This window comes from Malurus melanocephalus, unplaced genomic scaffold (assembly GCF_030028575.1).
Source record: "Malurus melanocephalus ecotype Western Australia unplaced genomic scaffold, MMel_1.1 scaffold_7, whole genome shotgun sequence".
Lineage (NCBI taxonomy): Eukaryota > Metazoa > Chordata > Aves > Passeriformes > Maluridae > Malurus > Malurus melanocephalus.
Genome location: NW_026623239.1, coordinates 1,818,909 through 1,831,518, shown reverse-complemented (window position 1 = coordinate 1,831,518; position 12,610 = coordinate 1,818,909). Strand labels below are relative to the sequence as shown.

The window sequence follows — 12,610 nt, the reverse complement described above, 5'->3', positions numbered from 1 at the left end:
TTTTTTTTTTTTTTTTTTTTTTTTTTTCTTTTGTACTCTAGGGGGCTTCTATAACCTGGATGCTTTCTAGTTTCCTGTCTGAAAAGTTGTTCATCCGAGCACTTACTGTAAGTTTGAAAAACAATCTCTTCATCTTGATTTACAAGCTTGAAAATGTCAGTTGTACAAATTGCTTGCCTTAATAATGGCGCTGAACATTTATGAATTCTGATGCTTCTGTTTGTTTCCACACAGTCATATCTGAAAGAATTTTCCTTCTCCAATGCTAATCAAGATGATCTCTGGACCCACATCCAGATGGTACCTATTTTATACCTCTAGTATTCCYTCTCTGATGTTTGGCACAGTCTAAGTTTAAGGCATAAACTATTTGTAGAGGACTGCACTGTAATGTAGCTATCTGTAGTGCAGTCTTTCTCCTGAATAAAATTTGCTTTGCTGATTCTTTCAGCTAGTGGCTTCTCAAATGTGTATTTGGCTGCTTTGCTTCACCTGAGATCAGTGGAACTAAATACAAAGAATAGAGAGATGAGATAGGAAATCAGGACCAGGCAAAGTTTTGGGTTTCATGGTAATGGCCTAAGTCTACATGGAATTGCATAGCGTATTGTTCTGGAGCTAAGGTTTTGCCAGATTAGAGTGTGTGACGCCTTGGGCTTGATAATCAAAGATGCTGGGGTGTCACAGATCCAGTGAAGTCTATACCCAGGGCAGTGGCTCAGCATTTCACCCTTYGATGGTTTTGGCAGTAATCTGACTAAGAAAACAGATGCTAATATTAGATTTATTTATTAAATAAATAATAATCCTCTTTATCCTCTAAAGAATAAATCCTCTTTCCTGGTCCTCTAAAGAAGGCTTMTGTTATGTTGCAGGTTCTGTCTTAAAAATGGGAGTGCTGCAATTTCAGATATGAAAGATTTTTGCATGTTTTAAGCCAGTGAAGTCTGTACAATTCACACTAATTGGGACTCCAGCTTAATGTCTTTTTCAATTTGTCTTCATTAATTCAGTTTGTAGATTATGTCACTTAAAAAATCTTCATGTTCGAGCAGTTTTATTTGAATGAAATTAACAAATCAGCCATACAAGTGTATAAATATATTAACACTAAAAGGGAAAGGTTAGCAGTCAGGTTATAGAGTGAGAAATGTCATCTCAGTATTTAGTAATTCCTGAAAAAGGCTTATGCCTTTAATATGTCTTTATTATAAAGTCAAAATGTTCTTTGGACTTTGTTACATTGATTTTTTGCATGAGTCAAAGACCAGCAAGCTGCTAAACAGGTTTTTTTTCTCTGCTATGTTAGAACAACTCCCAGAGATTCATTGAAGAAATRTTGAGTACCTGCTCATCATAAATATTTCTAATTCCTCCTTCYCTTGTAGGTCATAGATGCACAGGATGAAGTTCAGCTGCCAGCATCTGTAAAGCAAATAATGGATTCCTGGACATGCCAAAATGGGTTTCCAGTTTTAACATTAAATCTAACTACTGGAATAATCAGACAGGAACAATTTTTTAATAAAAAGAATAGAAAGAGTGCTGATTCTTACAAGTATGTTTAGCTTGTGTTTTTATTGTATCTTTATACCCTGTTTTTCACAGGAAACTCTTCAGCTATGACAACACATTTTGACGATCTCATTTTTTAATTTGTGCTTTTTTCTTGTTGCAAGCAGTCAAGTAAAATCTATTTGACAATGMGGTTTGCAGCAGTTCTGCAAACTCTGCTTGTTTTGCCAAAAAGCTGTTTTCCTCTGGAATAGTGGCTTTTTCAACCACAAARTAATAAAGACAGACATAGGCCATGAGCATGTTGCAGGGAGGATTTTTGCCTGGAATTTTCTTCTTATCCCTCAGATTTACAGACTGGGGACCTGGATGRTCCATGCTTAGCTTCTTTACAGTGCACATATTCCCAGTCTCTTCTGACAAGGATAAAAGAATTGCAATTTAAATATTTATAYAAATGAACCATTTCTCAGAAAGTGCTAACACCTGACCAGCAGTATTAAGTTCTTGTCAGTAAGCATTGCTAAGTGCCTGGGAATTGAGGTGTCTAAAAACAGTGATAGAAGTAGCTGCCTTTCATCGTCCACTTTGGAAACTCCTGCTAGAGTCTGAACATTTATGAAGGAGCAGTTGACATGAGTTTTGGGATGCACAGATGGAGCCCATGAGATGACTTTTCATGTGAGGAAAAGGTGGAAAGGAGAGCAAAATCCAAAGGAGTTTTTTCTTGGAAGTTATTGATGCTAATACAAACAGGCAAAATGAATTTTGACAAGAGCCACAGAGYTTTCTTTGCTCGCAATCTCCAGGAACTGCAAGGCATGAATCCATTCAATATTCTTGGTTAGCTCAGATAAGGAATTCCAAATTACAAATGTGAAATTCTTTACAGTTAGCAAAACCAAATTACCATGGGAATGTAAAAAAATCCAGGATATGTATTACAGAATTTTTCAGGCATTTGAAGCTTTCATCTCTTTTAACAGAAATGAGTTTTACATTACCTCAGAAAAGAAATTACAGTTGTTGGAATGACAATATCGTTTGTCTGGGATGACAGTATCTTTGTTTTTCTTGGTAGATGCCCTTCTGAAAAGTAGATTTAAGTTCTCCAGAAATAAAATGTAATAAATGAGGGGAATAAAATTACTGCCTGAAGAAGAAAAGGCAGTACAGAGAGACAATGGTATTTAAATACCTAGCACTGAACAATATTCTTAATATGAGTACCTTTTAAAAGCGATGCTTAAACTGTCTTTTGGAGAAGCTAAATGCTGATCCCGCATACCATCATCTGATGAGGTTTCATGCATCAGAGAGGAGAGCAGATGGACATTCTTGTTAGACTGAACTAATCTGCATTGTGATTTAGCATCAGCTCAGAGGGATTTTTAAGTGTAAGAATTATAATAATATCCTTTTCTTTGTTAAGTAACACCTGGATTATTCCTATTTCTTGGATGAGAAATGGATCATCACAACCCCTAACCTGGCTAGATAAAAGCAGCAGTAAGTAAAGCATTTGTTTGAATATTCTAAAACCAAACTTATGAAAACACTCCAAAGTCTTCTAAAAACAGAGGCTATATTTGAATTGAATCAGGAGAAAAAACTTCAATACAGAAATGTCTGTGTTTATCCATTGCAATGATTTTGTGTCACAGTAGCAGTAGATTTTCAATTAGGTCAATATAATCTTCTTTTCTATGATACAACAAACTTCAGTGAATGCTTGAGTTTTTAATAATGTGGTACAACACATATTATGAATAGGGATTTCCACAGAAATTTTGATTTTGTAATTTTTTACAAAAAATGCGAACTCTTAGATCATCATGCTTCTGTATTGTTCTTGCTCCAAGAAATCTTATTGATGTTAATGCCATTGATGCAAATATCSTAAGTATAGGTGTAATCTCAGCTGTGAAGTACCAGAAAATTGTCAGTAGATTGAAGTAGATAGAAGACTGAAAAAACTAAAACCGTCTGTAGGAAGTACTTGATATTGTTACACATTAATATGTGTAACAGCAGAAAATTATTMTTTTCAACAGCATTTAATTTGTTTATGCAAATTGAATGAAAAAAGTACTCTTATCAAAAGAGTAGGATTTTAAAAAGTTTTAAACCCTTATAATAGAAAAGTAATTTTATGGGAATCTCCAACCAAATAAAAAATTCAGTTCTTTTTCAACTCAGTGCTTTCCAATAAACAGCTCTATTTTTTGAGAAAGAAGAATTGCAATCATTAAGAATGGGGTAATCATTTTTCCTTGGCAAATCAGCCATGATTTAAGTAATTTAGATGAGTCAAAAGAAGATGCAGAGACTAATGCCTTGGAATGCTTAAGAGCAAATCATCGGTATGCTGTGTGTATTGCTATTGCAGCTCTCCACCCTCTATTTGCAGTGGTTAAAAGTTACTTCCTCTCTTTTTCAGACAATAAGATAGCTTGAGTGATCGTTACTTTGTCTGTATACAGACAGGCAAATAAGAAAAAATGGATATATACTCCTCTGAGTGCCAGATGAATCCTGCAGTACTTGCTCTGTCTAAGTATTGGAGTCTCAGAGTAAAGCACTGATGGATGTAGACTACTCACCACTTCTGTCTTACTGTCTTAAGAGAGTTTGCCTTCTCATATGGGGATGGTTGTAGCCAGTGAAAATAGCACTTGAATACTCTGATGAGGCAGCTTGGAGCCTTCAAGGCTGCACCAGCTCCCTCAACGCACAGTAGGCTATCAGGAGCAGTCAATCAGACATGAACACATGTGAGATGGATTGAATGGGTGAGATGGACTGCAAAGGAAGCTATTAGTGAACGATGTAGCTATGGGACTATCTTCTTTAAAATGCATTTTGATTACTTGTGTCTTGGTTAAACTTACGAGTTTTGGTCTTCTTGATTTCCATTTATGTGAATACTGGTCGGTGGTCAGTTCCTCTGTAAGGTGCTGAGCACTGGATCTTGRAGCACCACTGGAAAGAGCAGGTGTGTGAGGATATTGACCCTCATCCTCTGGGTTTATTRGTGGGTAAACTTTCTGAACTCTCACAGCTGCCTTTGCAGTAAAGGGTAGGAGCAAAGTGGTCTTCAGCCAACCCTTTAGAATCTCAAGGTACTCACCACCTCAGGAGTCAGTGCCTTGTTGAAATCATTCTGCTGCGCAGAGCAGAGATCACAAGTGCACTGAGCTTTTGGGGGATTCATTTTGAGTCCAGCCTCAAACTTGTGTCCCAGGTCTTAGAGCAGGTACCAAGACCATTGCTCATAAATGCAAGAGAAGCAGTGCATGGAAAACAAAATCATACATTCTAATATCACTTTACAGAAATGTTTCCTGAAATGCAAGTATCAGAGTCTGCACACGACTGGATCTTGCTAAATGTAAATTTAAGTGGATACTACAGAGTGAACTATGACCAATTAAACTTGAAGAGATTAGCACGCTTGCTTGAAAAAGATCCAAAGGTAAGATCATGTTTGTTTAGTCAAACTTATGGGCAGACTCTTTCCATGTATTTTTTTCTTGCAGTTTTTACTAAAATCACATTCATCAAAACCTGGAATAATGACAAACTCTCCATTGTACCCCTAAAGTCACAGGCTTTTTGTAGTGGAAGATGACAGGCCTGAACAGTTTTATATAAGCATGAAAAATAAGTTTACATGACATTCTGTGTTCAAATTTGTCTTAACAGCTTGTGATTCTTTCAATCTCTTTAAATCTGGCTCAAGGAGCTTTCAGTATAAATGTGTGAATCAGCTTTATCTGGTGTAAGGTAACCATGAGAAGGGAAGTTGTGAGAAAACTTTTTTGCCCCACATTTTGTCAAACCMCAACATTTTTGCCTGTGGAATTAAAAAAAAAACCAACCAAATCTGCCCTTTTTTGGTGGTTTTTTTTTGGTAGTTGGTGGGGGTTTTCTGGGGTTTGTTTGTTTTTGGTTTAGTTGTAGTGAATTTTTCTAGAAGTTCCAAACAATTCTATTTGGGCTCCTTCAGCCCTCTGTAGAAACTGACTCAAAGCAGATTTCATCCCACCTTTGACTTGCTGTCGCAGTAGAGATGGACAAACACGGCATAAGCAATGAGCAAAGACCCCTTTATTAGCGGGCTGAGCCCCTTTTATCTGTTTAGTAAGTGTTTATACTAGTCTCCTGCGTAAGTGGCAGCTGTTTATTGGCCAATTAGCAGTCTGTTCTCTACTTACCAGCAGATGATTGGTGCATTATAATAGTTGCAAAAGCGSCTGTGCTGTTAGCTTTGCAGTTTCTTTTGCTCCGTCTTAGGCATGTGCGTCATCTGGCTTTGTTCCTCTTCAACATTCCTTCTTCCTTTTATCACAGCCATCCAAGGCCATTTGCTACGTTTGCTACGCTGCCTTGGTAACATCCTCCTCTGTCCCATCAGTCTTCACTTAAGCTTTTAAACTCGCCTCAGTTTTTAGCACATCTTAGGGATACAATTCTCTGCTGAAGTCCAACTTCAGAACCTGCAGGGCTGCAGTGCTGGCTTTTGGCCGACACAACTTGCCATAACCTAAACTGAAGGTGGAAATGGAGCAATGTGACTCTATATGGGTTTGCATAATTTCCAGTGTTGCCTAATCCTACAGCCAGGCAGAGGCTCCAGTAGTAATGTCAGCTTCTTGGTTTTGGTAACAAAAGAGAGAAAAATGAACCTTTTGGCATAATAGTAATTAGTGCAATCAGTCTTCTCTAGAAAGTCTGGACACGAGGCTGATGAGAGCCCATTGAACCTTTCTACAGCACACCGGCTTCATTTCTTCTAGGCTTCTTTCACAGCCAATCTATCATCGGGAAACTAGGTGTGCATTGACATGGGGCATTTTTTGGTGCCATACAGTATTACAAAAATGTAACTAAGGGCTGGACAGGAGGTGCACGAATAGAATAGTCTATTAAATACAGGTTTGGTCACATTCAAACCAGACAGGTTCACAAATAGCATGGTTTATTAAAAGCAATGTAAGTAGTTCTTTTGGATTGATGGTGACAAATGCATTAACTGCAGAATAGCTATGGATAGCACTAACAATATGATTGCAATCACAAGCTTAATTTCTTGAGTGAAAACATTTGGTATGGGAAAGGATGCAAGCTTTACCATAAGGCATCTCTTCTGGGAAGGGCCAGGATGGGTAYATAGACCTGTGCCTACAATTTTGTGTCAAATTCCCACTCACCAATTACAAAATCAGGGTGCACTCCATGCCTTATTAACCACAACTGTGCAAAGTGCTGTGGGTGGCACTGTGGTCAAACTGTCTGTTCTTTGTGGTAACATTTCTTGATAGGATGTACTCTTGGTAGCAGTTGTGCAAAACCTTCCGTTCCTTGTGGTCATGCTGTATGTATTATTTCGTGGTATCAAGAGGCAGAACAAGGCCACGTGGTTTCCACTCCGCTTCACATTCCTCCTTGGTGGATGTTCAGCACAAACGATCGGATCTCTGTCTGGTTTCAGCATCACATGTTGAGCTTTGCATTTCTGCACTGCTTTAYGCTTCCAGCAGCCAGAGGGAATGTTTGCTCAAGCAGTGATCAAACTGCAGAGGCCTGGAATAAGGAGGAGACGAGAAAGACCACAAGAACACGAGCCGTAGGCAGAGGTACACCCATGGCTGTGCCTCAGTCATTTATTTCATGGTAGTGCTGGGCACTCTGCTCTGCACCAAATACATTTTCTATATTTAAGACTCCAAAGGACCAAACATACCGAACATGCCAAAATTATGTTACTAGGATATTTTTTGGGAAATGTGGCATTTCCATATTTTAATTACAGCATGCAAGTAAGAGGGGTCTTGAATTAGTATAATTTTCTGTAATTGTRTATTTATATACAAAATAATATACTATGTAGCTGTGTATACATATATATACATACATATATATATATATGTAAAAACATCCCTTACAGCATATAAATAATTTCAGCACGAAGTGCAGGATCCATTTTACAAACTTTTGTAGGCTATTTTGGTTTAGAAAACCTGTTAGGGATTTGTCTTATTCTTCTGAAACACAGTAAAGTTTTTTGTAAATTCTTCATGACATTTTTTAATCTGTTAACAATACATGGATGCTCTCTGCAGGTTATTCCCGCTGTCAGCAGGTTCCAGCTGATAGATGATGTTTTTGCATTGGCACAGTAAGTATATTTCTGATATGTCACAGAATAGGATTAAGTGACACAATTGCATTCATCCCATACAAATGTTCTTTTTCATAAAAGAGCTCAAAACTAATTGTTAATAAGGAATAACTGTGAAATGTAGAACTGCTGCTACATAAGTACACCAAAAATGTCTTTGTTTTGGAGGACAGGTCTTGAATTGGAATTTCATTGCGAAAAAAATGAATTCCATGCTTATTCCACACTGAGGGACAGAAATGCCATGCTGAAGTAGTTAATTCCACGAATGGTGTGCGTATATATTTAATAGTTCAATTTTTACAATAATGTACATTCCACAAAAGAACCTGTGTCTTGGGGGTGTCTTTTTATCCCAGCCCATCTTCGGTTTTTTTTTTCCTTTTGTTTTGTGTTTGGGGTGGTCAGTATTGTCGCCATTTTAAACGCAGCGAGCCCCCCGACCAGGCAATATCGGGATAAGGTGCCCCAGCAGGGGAGTTCCTGCGACAGTTGSAGAGGCAGCCAAGGGGCGCTCCGCCATCCGGACACGCGGGCGATTTGGGCGTGAGGCAGCACCGTGTCTCTACCGTAGATACTGTGCCACGTCAGCCTTGCCTCTTCTTGTTTCTTTCTCCTTTGGCTCTGAGCCTGAGCTTGCTGCCTCGTTTCTCTGCTTCTCTACTGTCTGAGAGCCCAGAGCCAGTGTGTGCCGCGCCGGGACCGGGGTACGCGGTCCTGTGCCGGGAGCTGTGCACAGCCTGGACCCAGGGCCCGGCCATCGCCGGTGAGCTCCCAGGGGAGCCATTCCCTGCTCAAACCCCTCCATTTTTCTGCCGCTCCGCCCAGTTTTTTGCTACATTGTAACCCAACATCCCGTGGCTCCTGCAACAGCTGCGGCGTTCCTGCTACCGCTTGCTTGCTACCCCGCTGAGCCAGCCCCGCCGTTCCAGCTCGCTGCTGCAGCCCATTCCGCCACTCCCGCCATTCGCCCGCCCGCCATTGYCGGGTGAGGGAGAGACGCGGCTGAGCTCTCGCCACAGCGCCCCCTGCCGGCGCGGAGGAATCACCGCCCCGCCGGSACCCCCAGCGCCCCTGCCGGCCGTGAGCGGAACTGCAGCACAGGGGAGGGCGGGGACAGCCCGGAGGGGGCTGCRCTGGGGTTATGGCTTTGCTTCTTGTCGCTGCCCTTGGTGTTGGTTGCCTTGTGATAAATACTAGTAAAGAAATGTTATTCATTTTCCCATATCATTGCTTGAAAGCTCCTTGATTTCAAAGCTATAATAATTCAGAGGGAAGTGAAGTCATATTCTCTGTTCCAAGGGAGGTTCCCACCTTTCTTGGCAGACACTTCTTTCAAATGAAAACAACATGCAATGAAAATAAGTTGTTTTCCAACAAAAATAAAAAAAAAAAAAATTATTGCTAAAACAGCGCTTTTATTCTTTATTTTGTTTCTGTGGRCCTGACATACCCTGTAAAGGTATTTGTACTGTATCCTGCAGACACGAGCAGATACAGTGTGTATACTGCCATGCTTACTGCCATGATTGTCCTATTGCTTGGATAGTGACACTGTGCCCCTTAACAGTTGTTCTGAGAATTCAGTTCCTAAAATCAGCTCTGCTTAATTTATTTTTTCCAATGTCTTTTCTAGGTCACTTTCCAAACAGTTCCCTGATGTTTTATTTATTGTCTGTTTCATAAATAAACAGATATTTGTGGTAGGTAAATTATGTGAATAAGTATGTTAAAATGTGTGCATTTTTTTTTTTTTTACATAGCTTTGGTTATGTTCCAATTGAAACAGCACTTGAACTAACAAAATACCTTGCCAAAGAAGATGAACTCTTCATATGGAATGTGGTATTGTTAAACCTAATACCTGATAATTTGGAAAGTACACTGAAGAACTATGAAGTATATCCACTTTTAAAGGTATGACCRTTTTGTTAGCAAAGATACTAGGCTATTCAAATATATGTCTAAAATTAATGCTTTTTAAATTCTCAAAAATGTAGTGGTGACTRTGATGAGTCAGAGTTCTTGTAATTCCCTTTGCATTACTTTATCAACCTTTGTCTTTTAACAGGAGGAGGTACTTAATTATAAATTTTAGCCAATGATAAGTCTTCTTGATCTTAGGTCATTCTTATTGAAAAGCAGAAATATATTCACATTCTTTACATTAAGCTTCATCCTTGGGTTTTTTGAAAGAGAGAGTCTGGAAAACACAGCGTCAGTAGCAAGTGAAAAGCTGCTGTGTATAAATGGCATATAGTATACAGTATATATATGCTTGGTGCTTCATACTGCTTTTCTATTCATCCTCATGAAGTGAAAGAAGGAACTGGGTTTGGATACTTAGGGAATTTATTCTCTTCCGTATTTGACTTACCTGAGATAGTACAGTCATATTTGTTTCCTTGAAATCTGTTTGAAGATTTCATTTATGTCTAAAGTACAATTGTACAGTATTCTCTTAAGCTCTAAMAAGTAAAGGTATGTTAAAATAAATGAGAAGAAATATTTCCTAYTCAGAAGGGTTTTTCCCTGCCTGTTTCTCTGAGAATTTTTCTTTCATTACTTAAAAAATATTTTCGTTCAATAAGTTAAAAAAATCCTAGTGATATGAAATGGTAATGTGCCAGTTTGAATTGAGATAAAGGTATATTCAATTTTAGACCAAATTTCTATTTTATTTTAATGTCCTGTGTTTTCAAGAAATTAGTAGTGGATTTTTAGGATAAATCTGAGTAAATATGAAAGAAATACAGAAAAGTAAAAACTTATATCTAAATGAAAGTAACTTTTCTTTCCCTTCTTTTAAAAGAAATACCTTTTAAAGAGAATGTTGCCAATATACCATTATTATGCAGGTTTTATTCGTCAAAACACTGATGCTTTGGAAGATGACCATTTTGCTCAGTAAGTATTCTGCTTTTCTTAAAAGTTTTCTCTGGTGTGATTGGATCTGACACATTGCAGTTGGCTTGTGTAAATTTAAATACAAGATATAGGAATAATTCTCTAACTAATGTGAATGTAACCGAATTATTATTTTACTGTCCTGTAAGTGTGTATCACTYATGATACACCTCCAATGAAAATTGCAGTATTAGGATAGGAGCATAAAGGATGAGAGTTTAAGGATCTTAGTGGTAGCTTTCATTTATCAGAGAACAGGCTCAACAGGCTGCTGCTGCTGCTAATTGAAGAAAAAACTGGCAGCAATGAACTTAAGATACAATTTTTGTATCAATCACTAAAACTTTAAAATGCTTCATTTTGCAAGGCCACTGCAGCCACAGCCATCAGACTAGAGGGAAACAGTACCTTAAAACTTCCAAGAGGGATATAAACCATACAAAAATAGAACAAAAAATTGGTTGCCTCACTAATAGCCATTAATATTAATATCAGGAGACCATTATTGTTTGTTTAATTATTTTATTAAAACTCAGCTGTTCCTGGTAGAGATTTCTATGTGTTAACATCATCATATTTTGAAACTGTGGTGGTCGGGCACAGTTCAAGCACTCCAGATGTGGTATGTGCATCTTTTATTCTTTTGCATATCTTTTATTCTTACTGTTTTAATACATCTTGCCTTCAAGAATGTATTTGGAAAAACTCTTTGCAACAGCATGCTGGCTGGGCCTTCAAGACTGTTTGGACCTGTCATCTGAACTGTATGCTAAGTGGATGGACAACTCTGAATACAAGTAAGAGTGATGATCTGCTCTGAGAGGTGTGCATGTCTAAGGGAGSTGGAAAGTTAAAATGCTGTTACAAGGGGAAGGCAGAATGAGGCATGCTTCTGTACACTGCTCTCATTTCTTGACAGAATGACAGAATTTAAGACAACTCTGTCTCCCCAACCTCCTCCTCTTTCCCAAATCCCAGTTTTATGATGATTTAATAATTACTGCTTTTGCATAGGCTTTACAGGCTGGAGGATGCAGATTTTGCCATGAGGACCAAAATCTGCTTAACCATGTAACAGGTGATCCTCCTGTTAGTGCTAATACACCATGTGGCCCAGTCCCTTTGCTGCACTACAAGCCTGGGGTTGTCACATATACCAACTCAGCTTCTAAGCTTTTGCTTAACAACACTGAGTGAAGCGATGTTTGCATGATACAGCCATCTACCCATAGTGAGCCCATCAACGTACCTTGCATGTTCTGTGTTCATGTAAAGAGGTGTTGGGAACAACTGTCAGTCCTTATAGTGATACTGGAGCATAGTGGTCAGGGGTCTGGATTGTGAGAATAGTGTCTGGACTCTACCAGGAAGACACTTTCCATATTTAAGTATTGTATTATTAAAGAATATTTACAATTTATTGAAATTCTTGTTCTCTTTTCCTCCCTCTTTCTTTGTATGTCTTTCTATGCAATAGTCAAATAGTGTTGGCACTGGTGAGTGAATATTCAACATTTACTTTTTTTATTTGTAGTTGTGATAACTATTTTGTTTCTATTTGTATCTCGTTGATTTATGTAATTGGCTCAGTAAACTGAACTTGTACTATTAAGTCTGATTTTTCTGTAATAGCTTCATAGTAATCATCCTCATAAAAGCCAAACTGAGCTTTGCAGTTAGATGGAAACATTTAAATAGCCTAAATACATTTTGTTCCATTCTAGAGGGAATATTCTTGTATTTTCACATGAAAAGCAACAATGCTATGCTGAATTGTGAGTCTGTTTTCAAAATAATCATCTTCCCTTAATAATAATAATAATATTTGAAGTGATGGAATACTACATACCTTGCTTGACTTGAAGAGCTGAAAAGGCTGTGAAATATATTAGATTATTTGGTTTTGAAATTGATGAAGAATTTTAATTTTGCTGTCCTTCTCAGCACTGAGAAAAGTTCAAAAGGATTTTACTGAGACATAAGTGTGGAAAAATGAAGATCTGA

At 38.2% G+C, this 12,610-nt stretch overlaps 1 protein-coding gene across 3 annotated transcripts in view; it reads left to right on the top strand.

Moving 5' to 3' along the window:
- Positions 1-12,610, top strand: part of LVRN (laeverin) — a 36,728-nt gene that overhangs the window by 15,950 nt on the left and 8,168 nt on the right. For 2 of the 3 annotated variants that reach the window (XR_008965737.1, XM_057372324.1), the window contains exons 8-16: positions 42-107; positions 235-300; positions 1,389-1,558; positions 2,948-3,024; positions 4,851-4,990; positions 7,641-7,696; positions 9,463-9,616; positions 10,512-10,606; positions 11,296-11,403. Coding sequence is in view for 2 of the 3 variants with exons in the window: in XM_057372324.1 (XP_057228307.1) it covers positions 42-107; positions 235-300; positions 1,389-1,558; positions 2,948-3,024; positions 4,851-4,990; positions 7,641-7,696; positions 9,463-9,616; positions 10,512-10,606; positions 11,296-11,403 (932 nt within the window). In the remaining variant the exon portion in view is untranslated. The remainder of the gene's footprint in view (positions 1-41; positions 108-234; positions 301-1,388; positions 1,559-2,947; positions 3,025-4,850; positions 4,991-7,640; positions 7,697-9,462; positions 9,617-10,511; positions 10,607-11,295; positions 11,404-12,610) is intronic. The other variant, XM_057372333.1, reaches the window with a different exon arrangement.